General features: G+C 37.6%; 1 protein-coding gene across 2 annotated transcripts in view; it reads left to right on the forward strand.

The window, feature by feature from the left end:
* Positions 1-12,500, forward strand: part of g (adaptor-related protein complex 3, delta 1 subunit-like garnet) — a 44,522-nt gene that overhangs the window by 4,318 nt on the left and 27,704 nt on the right. Inside the window, exons 2-8 of one of the 2 annotated variants that reach the window (XM_070129537.1) lie at positions 4,531-4,626; positions 5,123-5,251; positions 6,052-6,192; positions 6,381-6,650; positions 9,669-9,742; positions 11,157-11,206; positions 11,727-11,776. In XM_070129537.1, the coding sequence (XP_069985638.1) occupies positions 4,531-4,626; positions 5,123-5,251; positions 6,052-6,192; positions 6,381-6,650; positions 9,669-9,742; positions 11,157-11,206; positions 11,727-11,776 (810 nt within the window). The remainder of the gene's footprint in view (positions 1-4,530; positions 4,627-5,122; positions 5,252-6,051; positions 6,193-6,380; positions 6,651-9,668; positions 9,743-11,156; positions 11,207-11,726; positions 11,777-12,500) is intronic. The other variant, XM_070129538.1, reaches the window with a different exon arrangement.

The following is a 12,500-nucleotide window of genomic DNA, read 5'->3' on the forward strand; positions in this document are numbered from 1 at the left end:
AATGTCTCGAGGAGAAGAGTGACTGTTAGGTGAATGGGTTATGGGGATGGTTTGGTGGGTGTGGCCAGACAGATTTATTAATTGCTACTCTATATGTCTCATTCCAAGCAAAAGATGTAAGAATATCGGCTCACTGTTTTTTACATGATTGTAATGCCATGAGTATAGTTCAAAGCACCCACAAAAAATGCATCAGGTCATGACAGTAGAGAAGAGGATTTTAAAGATCAATTTAAAAGTTGTCTGTTTATGACATTAGTCCTTTAAGGTTTTTGTTATCTAATCTGTGAACCCATTGGCACTGGGTAATTGCTCTTTCTGTTGTAGTTTTTTTTTTTTTTTCTTTCTTTCTATTTTTACTTTTACCTTACCTCATATGATATCCCCATTCCCTGAATGTTCGGGAAACTTTTATATTTTCTAATGCTATTGATATCATTATGGTTATTGTTGCTATTGTTGATATTAAAATTATTATATCATTATCAATACTAATAACAGTAAGAAATGAGCAATAACTTTTTATTCTGAAACCAAGGAAAAGGATGAGATTCAGTAGGACTTGTAATTAGTTCTGTGGTGACTAAGCTGTTGTTGAGCCATGCACATGTAAGCATAATTGATAAACTAAAATCACAGTGCATGTGCTGTCCTGGCATCAGTTTGTTGTGACCGCATGGTTGAGTGATATGAAATTATTGCAGAACATGTTGAGCTCAGTTTTTCAGGGTATCTTAACATATTAAGCCCCAAATGAAATGCAACTGTATTTAGGCAGGCATGGCTGAGGATGAAGAGAAACTGTTTTAGCTGGTCTCACAATGTAGAATTTCATTTGTAGATATAAAAAATACAACAATTTTTTGTGGGAATTCAAATATAGTAGGTAAAGTAATTATTAAGTGCATTGCTATTCAGCAGCTGCATCAGTTTGTAATCAGTGCATCGTTTAAGAGTTTAATGATTTCCTGTTATGCAGTCATATCTTCTTTGGTTATAATTTAGTGATAAAGGGATGGGTAAAACAATTTGTAAATGCTTGGATGTTAACCCACTTATGACGGGTGTCACACATATGACACACTCAGAAATGTAAACATTACTGGGCGTCCCACCGGTGCGAGGCTAGATTGGAGCTTGCGCCCTGAATTTGTTGCCTGTGGCGGGTGGCGCACAGGCAGGTTCCCGATTTTGAATCTGCCCAGAAAATATTATTTTCGTATTGAAAATATAAGCTATGATATTATAGATTTGCACCCATGATGTTATTTTTGCTTTCGCTGTAATTATTATCATGTCAACATTATCATGTGGAAATTAGCCTTATTATTTCTAGTACTACTTGTATATGTCACTTTTACTATTCAAATATATTCTCTCAAATTATATGATAAAATGTGTCATAAAACTCTGAATATAATGCATAGGACAATAGTGAATGAACATTTAATGTTCTTGACATCAGGACTGATATACCTGACATACAATGTAAGATGTAAATATGTATTATCATATTCAGTGATATTGCAATCAACACAGAAATATAAGTATATGAACAGGGGATAACCTGGTATTAGAGATTCAGAATAGCAAGGAGGATTGAACTGGATATAAGCTGATATTAGAGCTTCAGAATAGCAAGGAGGATTGAATAGGAAGAGCACAAGAAATGGTGTAGGGAGAGGGGAGGAGTGGAGTAGCGGGCAGAGAAGTAGAAAGAACAGCAGCAGAAGCTGAGAGAGTAGTAGTGAGGGAATGGAAGGAGGAGAGGAGTACAGGAAAAGAAGTAGTTGGGGAATGATGGGAGCAGCAGCAGCAGCAAAGGAGTTGCAGCATTATAAAGACCAGCATTATAAGCAGGAAGAGAAGTAGGAGGAGCAGTGGAAGCAGCAATAGGGGCAGGAGGAGAACCAATGCCAGGGGCAGCAGACACAACAGTAACTGCAGGAAAAGAAGGGCAGTAACAGTATGAAGCAGCAACATGAACAGCAGCAACAGCAGTAGATGAAGGGAAGGGGAAGAAGTGGAGCAGGAGAGGGTACAGACAGCTCTCTGTGCCACTGTGGTGTAGGGGATTTCTTTTCTTTTCTTTTTCTTTTCTTTTTTCATTTTCTAACACTATTGTCTTGTATTGTTTAGATCAGTATTCAATTATGTTGGTTTCCCTAATCATAGTTTTCCTGTTGCCTATAGTTTATACCTATAGATAAAGCTAATATCCAACCTTCGTTTGTTGGGAGGAGCCACATGATCAAAAGGTGACTCAGTATATGCAAATGCCGCTATTTGTCCTGGGGATTAACTCGGCTCAGGGGCAGAGGCTTTGGCAAATGGAATGTCATTTTGTCTCAGGGGAACTCTTGTTATGCGCTGTCATGCTGCGAATTCTGTTAGGGAAAACAAGAAGAGTTCTACTATTATTAACTGAGCTATCTTAGTGGTTTGTTTTTGCTTAATTTCGAGAGATATTTTTGCCATTTATTCTTCTGTTCTCTCTCTTTCTGCATTATATAATCAGAAAAATTATAAAAAGAGCATTATGTCTTTTAGTGCCTATTGATTTTTTTTATCCCTTTTTTTCCTTTTCTTGTCTTTTCTGTGGGGATGAGGCCACTACTTTAATTTACCAAATTACTAGTTCATATTCTGAAAAAAGATTTTATCATTACACTTATAATGTTCTCTTATGTATTCTCTCTCTCTCTCTCTCTCTCTCTCTCTCTCTCTCTCTCTCTCTCTCTCTCTCTCTCTCTCTCTCTCTCTCTCTCTCTCTCTCTCTCTCTCTCTCTCTCTCTCTCTCTCTCTCTCTCTCTCTCCTTCCCCCCATCTCCTTCCCCCCTCTCCCTTCCCCTCTCTCTCCTTCCCCCTCTCTCTCCTTCCCCCTTTCTCTCCTTCCCCCTTTCTCTCCTTCCCCCTTTCTCTCCTTCCCCCTCTCTCTCCTTCCCCCTTTTCTCCTTCCCCCTCTCTCTCCTTCCCCCTCTCTCTTCTTTCCTCTCTCTCTCTTTCCCCTTCTCTATCCTTCTCCCTCTCTATCCTTCCCCCTCTCTATCCTTCCCCCTCTTTCTCCTTCCTCTCTCTCTCTCTCTCCCTCCCCCTTCCCTCCCCTCTTCTTCCCCCTCTCTCTCCTTCCCCCTCTCTCTCCTTCTCCCTCTCTCTCCTTCTCCCTCTCTCTGCTCCTCCCTCTCTCTCCTTCTCCCTCTCTCTCCTTCTCCCTCCCTCTCCTCCTCCCTCTCTCTCCTCCTCCCTCTCTTTCCTTCTTCTCTCTCCTCCCTCTCTCTCCTTCTCCTTCTCTCTCCTCCCTCTCTCTTCTTCTCCTTCTCTCTCCTCCTCCCTCTATCTCCTCCTCCCTCTCTCTCCTTCTCCCTCTCTCTCCTCCTCCCTCTCTCTCCTTCCCCCTCTCTCTCCTTCCTCTCTCTCTCTCCCTCCCCCCTCCATCCCCTGTCCTTCCCCCTCTCTCTCCTTCCTTTTCTCTCTCACACTCCTTCCCCCTCTCTCTCCTTCTCCTTCTCTCTCCCTGAACCTCCCCTCTCTCTCCTTCTCCCTCTCTCTCCCCCTCCCTCTCTCTCCTTCTCCCTCTCTCTCCTTCCCCCTCTCTCTCCTTCCTCTCTCTCTCTCTCTCCCCCCTCCATCCCCTGTCCTTCCCCCTCTCTCTCCTTCCCTCTCTCTCTCCTTCCCCCTCTCTCTCCTTCCCCCTCTCTCTCCTTCCCCCTCTCTCTCCTTCCCCCTCTCTCTCCTTCCCCCTCTCTCTCCTTCCCCCTCTCTCTCCTTCCCCCTCTCTCTCCTCCATATTCTCCCTCTCTCTCCTTCTCCCACTCTCTCCTTCTCCCTCTCTCTCCTTTTCCCTCTCTCTCCTTCCCCCTCTCTCTCTCCTTCCCCCCCTCTCTCTCTCCTTCCCCCTCTCTCTCTCTCCTTCCCCCTCTCTCTCTCTCCTTCCCCCTCTCTCTTTCCTTCCCCCTCTCTCTTTCCTTTCCCCTCTCTCTCTCTCCTTCCCCCTCTCTCTCTCCTTCCCCCTCTCTCTCCTTCCCCCTCTCTCTCCTTCCCCTTCTCTCTCCCTCCCTCCCTATCTCTCTCCCTCTTTCCCTCTTTGATAGCCTTTGGTAAAAATCAAACCAAAATTTTAAGGATTTTAGTGGGCTTGAGACCTAAAAACTTAAATGGCTGTGGAGCCCAAACCAATTGCAATATCAAAAGCAAATTTTGGGAAATTGCTAAGTTTTAGACAATTTTGAGATGGTGGGTTAGATTTCACATTTTCTTTTGATGGTTTGATGTGGAATGACCCTGTATTGACCTTTTTGTTTTTGTTGGTTTGGCCACCCAGTATCACTGGCCGGTACATGTAGCACTCAGTGCGTGGACTGATAAAATCAAAATAGTATAAACACTGTAGGTGTAAACATCTGACACTTTTCCCAGAATATACAGTGTACAGGTGTTTGGCAAATGTTTACATAGCTTGGATGTTGTTTGTATTGTTATTATTTTGTCATTATAGCTTTGATTAATTTTCTATTTTTTACTTACTTTCAGCCCAAATATATAGCACAATGCATGGAAGAAATCAAGACCGAACTGAGGCAAGACAACTTAGCGGTCAAAGCCAATGCAGTCGCGAAGCTCACTTATGTAAGTATATGGTTAACTTTTTATCTCTTTTGTAAGCTGGACTCTCCTGTATATTGAGGGCATTTCTTTTTTAGGGAATAAGAGGGTAAGAAAAGGCTGAGAGAGGAAAATGGAAAGAAAATAAACAAAAAAAGAGAGTCAGAGAGCATATGTGTGAGAAAGTGAGAAAGTGGGTGAGTGGGAGCATGAGATGGAAAGTGAGTAAATTCTGGAGAGGAGTGAGTGTAATACCGGATTTAAAAATATGAATGGTTTTGAATTTTTTTTAGCAAAATAGGGGAGGGGAATCTTTTATTTTAAAAATCTAAAAATAGTCTTTTAGCTATTTTTATAGATCCAAAACTCAAATGAATGTGCAGCTAGTTAAATCACATGTATATCAAGATGTTGGTATTGGTCCCCCTCTACTATTTGAGATTTTTTTTTTGTCAATAAAACCATACTTCGGTATCCTTACAATGTGAAAGATTACTTCTAATGAGTCCATTTTCTGCAGTTGCAAATGCTGGGTTATGACATCAGTTGGGCAGGATTCAACATCATTGAAGTGATGAGTTCTCCCAAGTTCACCTTCAAGAGAATTGGTTACTTAGCTGCTTCACAGTGCTTCCACCAAGATACAGAGGTAAGGAGAATAACCAAAGAAGAATAATTTAAATAGAAGGCAGTTGTTATTAATATTATTGTTGTTGTGGTTGTTGCTATAGTATTTATATTTCTTATTTGGGCATAGTGCTCTATTCTAAATACATTGCACAATTTCTAGTTATTTTATCAACTTTTGTACTTGTAATCTGTATTCAGTGTGCAGTTAGTTACCCAGTATTTCTCAGGAACTTCACTATAACAGCTCTTAGCCCATTAACTCTGGGTTAAAAATTTGACAAGTGGCAAATAACATGGCATACATCGACAGTTTCCCGTTTGTATGGAGCTTGCTCAGCAGTTTACGGGCAACATTAGGCAACTAAAAGCTTATATTTTTATATCATTAAATGTGAAAATGGTTGTGATGAGATGCCACCCATTTCTTGGTCCACAACAGCCTTGGCATATACGTACATGCCACCCAGTGGCAAGGGGTTAACCAGATGACAACCCATAATATAGCAAGCTAGATCAATCTTGCTCAAAGATATACTAAGGAATTGTTTGCTTGTTTGGCCCTCACTGTGGTCATTGAGGAGAAACTACCCCAGAAAATATGGCTCTGGGAAGTCCCATCAGGAGTGGGTTAAATTCTACTTTTATTCAGATGTTCAGGATTATTATCCAGGCTGAATTCTTTTCTTCTCCTCCTCCTCCTCCTCTGCCTCTCTCCCCTACTTTCTTTTTGATTTTTACTATTCCCATTTTTAATCTCACGTGTAGGTAGTGCTATAATGCTATTGGTCTTTTTAACATGCTTATTTTTTTAAATTTCAGGTCCTCATGCTGACAACAAATATGATTCGAAAAGACCTCAACAGTCAAAACATGTACGACTCAGGCACTGCACTTACTGGCCTTGCTTGTTTCATCAGTGGAGATCTTGCTAGAGACTTGGCCAATGATGTCATGACCTTGGTAATGTCACTTTTTTAAGACTGGATACTAAAACTTGCAAATTGCCAAGAGTACAAATAAATTTATAGGAGATTGTGTCTTTACCATTACATAGATAGTGCGATATTTTTTTTTCTTCCTGATCCTTTGATATTATTTTTATGCTCATTTTTATCTTTTGAAACTCATTGAAGATTCCACTTTACCAGTTAACATCAACCAAGCCATACCTACGGAAAAAGGCTGTTCTCCTCCTATACAAAGTGTTTCTCAAGTTTCCTGAGGCCTTACGACCCGCCTTCCCCCGGCTCAAGGAGAAGCTGGAAGATCCAGACCCTGGTGTGCAGTCAGCGGCAGTCAATGTTATCTGTGAGCTGGCACGCAAGAACCCCAAGAATTACCTGAGCCTTGCACCAGTCTTTTTCAAACTCATGACCTCTTCCACCAACAACTGGATGCTCATCAAGATCATCAAATTGGTGAGTGAGCACTGAAATTTTATAAAATATTGATCATCCCATGTTTGCTCAAAAATTAAGTTCTCTGTTGCATCATTCACTTGTCAAGTTATTTGTAGCAATGTATTGCAATGGCATTTATGCTTCAAAGTAAATGGCCAGAAAATACTTTGGAGGCAGAAGAAAAACCTTAATACCAGCAGAACAGTAGAGAGCTTAACTCCACATCACCTGACTCTCCAAATATACAGTTATGAAGGTCATAAATGATTCTCAGAAAATGCAAATTTTATCATTCATAGTAATATTTACCACAGTTTTATATTTGATTACCAGTGTTACAAAAGTAATTATTATTGGAAGGCACTGCAACACTGCATTTTCTATTTCCATACGAAGAGATTCAATATCCAGCCTGAATTAAAGAGGACTTGTATTCTATAATATCCAGAGATGATTTTGACCATTTAGCTTTTATATAAGCATTTCTACTATTTCTAACCATCTGTTTGTATTTTCAGTCACCTGTATCAGTTTGACAAGGAGAATTAATTAATTTTACATTTTTCACAGGATTCGTACCAGTTGCTTGCAGTGAATGATATAGCATAATATTTTAATAAATGTTTTTGTAGGTGATTGTGTAAAATTATTACATCTTTTCTTGCTCTACATTCATTAATTTTCTTCTTAGGAAAACTTCTTTGATCTTCCTCCATACAAGATATCACCTGTTTTGGTTCTTCAGTTTTCCTCAATTCTTTAAAGGCATCATTTTCAGGTTCTTTTATTCAGGCAGTATTGTATCAGGGATTTCTCAATTGAATTATCCCTCTAACTTTTTCTATATAAATATGTATATATATATATTTTTTTAGAGTAATTTTGTCTACTCACTTTAATCTTTCTTTTCTTTCTCCAGTTTTATATTATAAATAATTTTTATCATACATGTTGTCCTGATAGTCAACAGATTTTGAATTGGCCGGAACATTGCTCAATAGACATCTTTGTAAAGTCACGCAAACTACACACTTTTGATATGTAGGCCTATATTAGCCTCTTTTAGTCTCCAGATGATCATGATCAGAATAAAGTAATTGAAATGCTTGGAGTTTTTCATGTTTTCTCCCTTTGTTTTCTTTTTCTTAATCCATGTACTCTTACAAAAGTAATGTTCTGCCTAATCTGAAATCAAATATACCATATTTCAGATTTTCTGCATACTGCTATGTTCATTATTTTAGTTTGGAGGGATGTTTATTTAGCCACCAAATTTGATTTTTTCTTTAATTATTTGTTATTAATGATTTTTTTGTTCTAGAACTGTGATGAAAAAGCCCTCAGTGTATATTTTTCTTCATAATTTCCCTTTTTATATAGTATTCATAATTTCCCTTTTTCCATAGCATTCAGATAATCTTATTTATTTTGACGAGCTGACAGACAAGTCATTTCAGTTTGGGGTTCTCACGAGCATTGAGCCCCGCCTGGGCAGGAGGCTGAGTGAGCCTCTCATTGAGATCATAAGCAGGTACCACAGTATGAATTGAAAGTCCCTTTGCGTAATTTTACCACAACACCTTGGGCATAGTTCCACTCAAAATCAAAGAAAGAAAGAAAAAAACAATAATTAGGGTTGCACCTGCCTGGGTTGAAAATTTGTTTTGCAGCATTTGTCATTTCCCTCTTTTACCTCACTGCTAGATTCGTGTTCATTGTAGAGATTCAGTGTGTAACAATACCAACTCCTTGGAGACAAGTTTACATTCAGTCTTGGTCACCATTCTATAATGTGTTATTTTAGTGCATGCCGTTGTTTTTTTCTTGGAAATGATGAGAATTATATAGTCTATTTTTTGCTGTATTGCTAGGAAAGCTTTTATCATAGGAGTCAATAGTTTAACCATATAATATGGTCAACTATTTTATGAGGTTTGAAGTAGGAAAAGAAAGATGATTTGCAGGTTGTTTTGTAGAGCATTAAGGCTTGACACAGTATAGTGAAATTGTAGTTAAAGTGGATCATCTTTACAAATTTGGCAACTTTGTTTAGCACTCTGGCCATTCTTGCAGAACAGAAGTAATTATTTCTGCAGCAAGTAGCAGTTTTCTATATCCAGGGACAAGACTTACGCTGAAAGAATGAACTAGGCATCTGTCAGAACGTTATAATCAACTCCAGACTCATTGTCGTGTTTTATTGAAAATGTTGTATTTGGTCATCATGCCCATGTACCCTCTATTTCTCTCTGCTTTTTTCTTGGCTTTCTCTTTCAGAAGAATGTTTCTTTTAGCACACAAAGTTAGTGAGTAGTGTACACACACACTTAACTATTATATACAGTGTCTGCATTCTGTTTGTTTGCCTTTTTTACCTTTATACACATATTAAAAAAAAAGTCAGGAAAAAAATATATATCTAAATTCACAAGGAAATCATAGAGGATTTTTTAAGTCCTGTTGCCCCTCCATTTTCTGATGATAATCTCTCATTATCAAACACACTATGTAATGATTTTTTGTTTTCTTTCTTTTTCATGATCTCTTTCTGTATATCCTTTTTATTGCAGTTTTTGTTTTTCTTGTATACTTTATTATGTTCTGCAATCTCTCTAGTTTTATTAACTACATATTATTATTTTCTCTTTAAATATTTTTTATTAAAACCTGATCAGTTTAAATGGACATTAGGTAAAAAGACCACGCAGTGTTATAAGACATCAGGCAAAAACAGAGTGCTGTGTGCCACACTCTTACAGACTTTCCATTTATTGCAGCCTTTGACAACCTTCCTCCTTTTTCTCCATACTTATCAATGATATCCCAATAAAGATTGTTTTAGATTGTTTTCATTCTCTGTATGTATCTAGAACTGTAAGGAGAAACTGTAGACCTTTCATTCTTGTTCTCTTCATCATATGTATGTATTTGTAACCCTTTTGTAAGTCTTTTTATTGTCAACGTATTGCAGCTGAGTATCTAACTGTGCTAGTCTTGTGACCCTTGTAATGATGGAGCTTTCCCTCCTTTTGGCAGTTTGGAGCTCTGACCCCCTTAGAGCCCAGATTAGGCAAGAAGCTGATAGAGCCCCTCACAAATCTTATCCACAGGTAAACGTGTATTATACTGCTTAATGACTGCAGAGCTGTTGACATGACAAAGTGTGTTAGGGTGTTTGAGGGGATATATATATGTGTGTGTGTGTGTGTGTGCCTGTGTGTGTGTGTGTGTGTGCGTGTGTGTGTGTATGCGTGTGCGTGTGTGTGTGTGTGTGCCTGTGTGTGTGTCTGTGTGTGTGCCTGTGTGTGTGTGTGTGTGTGTGTGTGCGTGTGTGTGTGTGTGCGTGTGTGCGCCGCTGTGTGTGCGCCTGTGTGTGTGCGTGTGTGTGCCGCTGTGTGTGTGTGTGTGTGTGTGTGTGTGTGTGTGTGTGTGTGTGTGCCTGTGTGTGTGTGTGCCTGTGTGTGTGCACCTGTGTATATGTGTGTGTGAGCCTGTGTGTGTATGCATGCTTGAGTGTATATGTATGCATGTGTATACAATTGGCGTGTATTAGGGTATGTGAAAGTGTGCATATGCATGCATGAATTTGAATGTGTTGCTACAAGTTTGGATGGTTGCAGATATATACATGTATGGAAGGGATTTATTGTTTTATAATCATAAATTGCTTTTTTATGTGTATATAACAGGATGGTGGGAACATTAAGGACATTTGTGCAGACTTCTAGTTGTAGACCTTTGGACATCTAGAGAAACAAGACTGTACAAGAAATGATTTTTAAATAATTTTGATTTATTTTTGTATTGTCAGGCCTTGTATTATTTTTTTTACAGGGGTTTACATTAGTTCTATCAGTTATCTTATTAGTAACGAATCAGTCATTACATTTATATCCTTTTAAGCTCAAGTAAAGACCCAGTTTTAGAATCCCAATGATAGACTGCCATATGCGTGATAATTTACAGTTATTTATTGACTATTAAAGTAAAGGAACCTTTTATGCAACAGCTACTTTTCACAACTGCCAAAATTCTACCAAGCAAAAAGAGAATGAGTCACTTGCATATGTGCATGCCATTCATAGTGCATGTGTAGATGATAGATTGTTCTGTAACTGTGCCAACACTATTCACTTCAATGATTTCCATTTTAAAAGTTTAATAGTGCAAAGAAAAGTACCTTATATGTAAAATACTCTGCTGTAGGGAGTAAGAGGTAGTACAATTTATGATCCGGTACTGTAGATTATAGTTTTTCTTATTGCTGAGGGAGGGACAATAGAATTTCATGATTTCTTTGCAGTTTTACTTTTTTATTTATTTATTTTTTTTTACATTGTAAGTAATGTAACTGAATAAGTTCACTACTAAAGCACCAAAAACTATCTAAAACTGTTACTTGAGAATCAAATTTTCACAGGAATTTTGAAGTAGATATTGTTTAGTACTAGTTTTCTGGATTTGATATTTATATCCTATTTTTCTTATATACCCATTAAGCATAATCATATTTCCCATCCACAGCACCTCAGCAATGTCTCTGCTCTATGAATGCATCAATACTGTCATCGCTGGTATGTTAGTTATATGCTCCAGTCAGTCGAGTTTATTTTATTTTATCATTTTTTTATTATCATTAAATTTTTTGTTGTGCAGATATTTGTTTTGCCTTAGATTTTTTTCTGGTTTGTCCTTGTTTGTCTATTTGGTCTTTGTAAGTTAGTGAAATTTAGTGATTTTTTCAGTATACAGTAATACTTAGTTTGCTTTCAAGTGAAGGTGAATATGAGTGCAGTCCAATTTTCAAGAACATTGTAAATACTTAGAACAGGGAATTTTTTGTGTAGGAACCATGAGGGATTTTGTGTTTGTATGACCACCCAGCTGTTCTTCCAGTTTGAATTCATAATTGAGGAGTTCCTATATTTTTAGTATAAGTATATTTTCATCGGTCCCTCATGTGTTTTTAAGTTTCTTTCTCGACTTGCTAAATCTGATGACAGCTGCGTGAGTCATAATTTTCCAAGCACTTGTCTGTTAATGTAAGTACTGACGCGTTTTCTTTTCTCTTTCTCTCCCCATGTGCGCTTACAGTGCTCATTTCTATTTCTTCAGGGATGCCAAACCACAACGCCTCCATACAGGTACAAAAAAGTCTAAACTTGCATCTTCACAATAGGGTTAAGGCCGAGGGGCTAAAAGAAAGGTAATATTGTGAGCTTGGACTTCCTATTCTTTATTTATTTTATTTTTATTTTTTTCTTCATTTTTATTATTTTCTCATTGTTATCATCACCACTATTTTTTATTATCGTTATTATTATTATTGATGTTATTATTATTATCATTATTGTTATTATTGTTATTATTATTATTACTATTAACCAGCATCATTACCATTATTATCGTTATTATTGTTATTACTGTCAATATTATTATGAAAAATTCAGAGTCTGAGATAATTGGATTACTGAATACAGAAGATATTAATGATCATTATGCAATAAAGGAAGTCCAAGCTCAACTTCTCTTAGCCTTGTGTTGGGTTCATGTGCATGTTAGTGTTAAATTTGTGTGCCTCACTCTACTTGAATTTACTACCAGTGTTCTTTGTTTCAGCATTATTGTGTATGGTTTTGTGTTGAGAGGATTGATTTGTGGCAAAATTTGTAAGCTTGAAAAGATTTTTTAGTAAAGCTGATTTGTATACAAAGTATCCACTTGTGATACCATGGTTGAAATTAGACTGTGTTCTTGAAAGAGGGTATGAATGATTGCACAAGGTAAGATGAATTATTTTACATTTTAATTGCAAAATTCCCACAATTGGTAATTATTTTGTTAATTAGTTGGTTAATAATTCATCTT

This window comes from Penaeus vannamei, chromosome 14, assembly GCF_042767895.1.
Source record: "Penaeus vannamei isolate JL-2024 chromosome 14, ASM4276789v1, whole genome shotgun sequence".
Taxonomy (NCBI): Eukaryota; Metazoa; Arthropoda; class Malacostraca; order Decapoda; family Penaeidae; genus Penaeus; species Penaeus vannamei.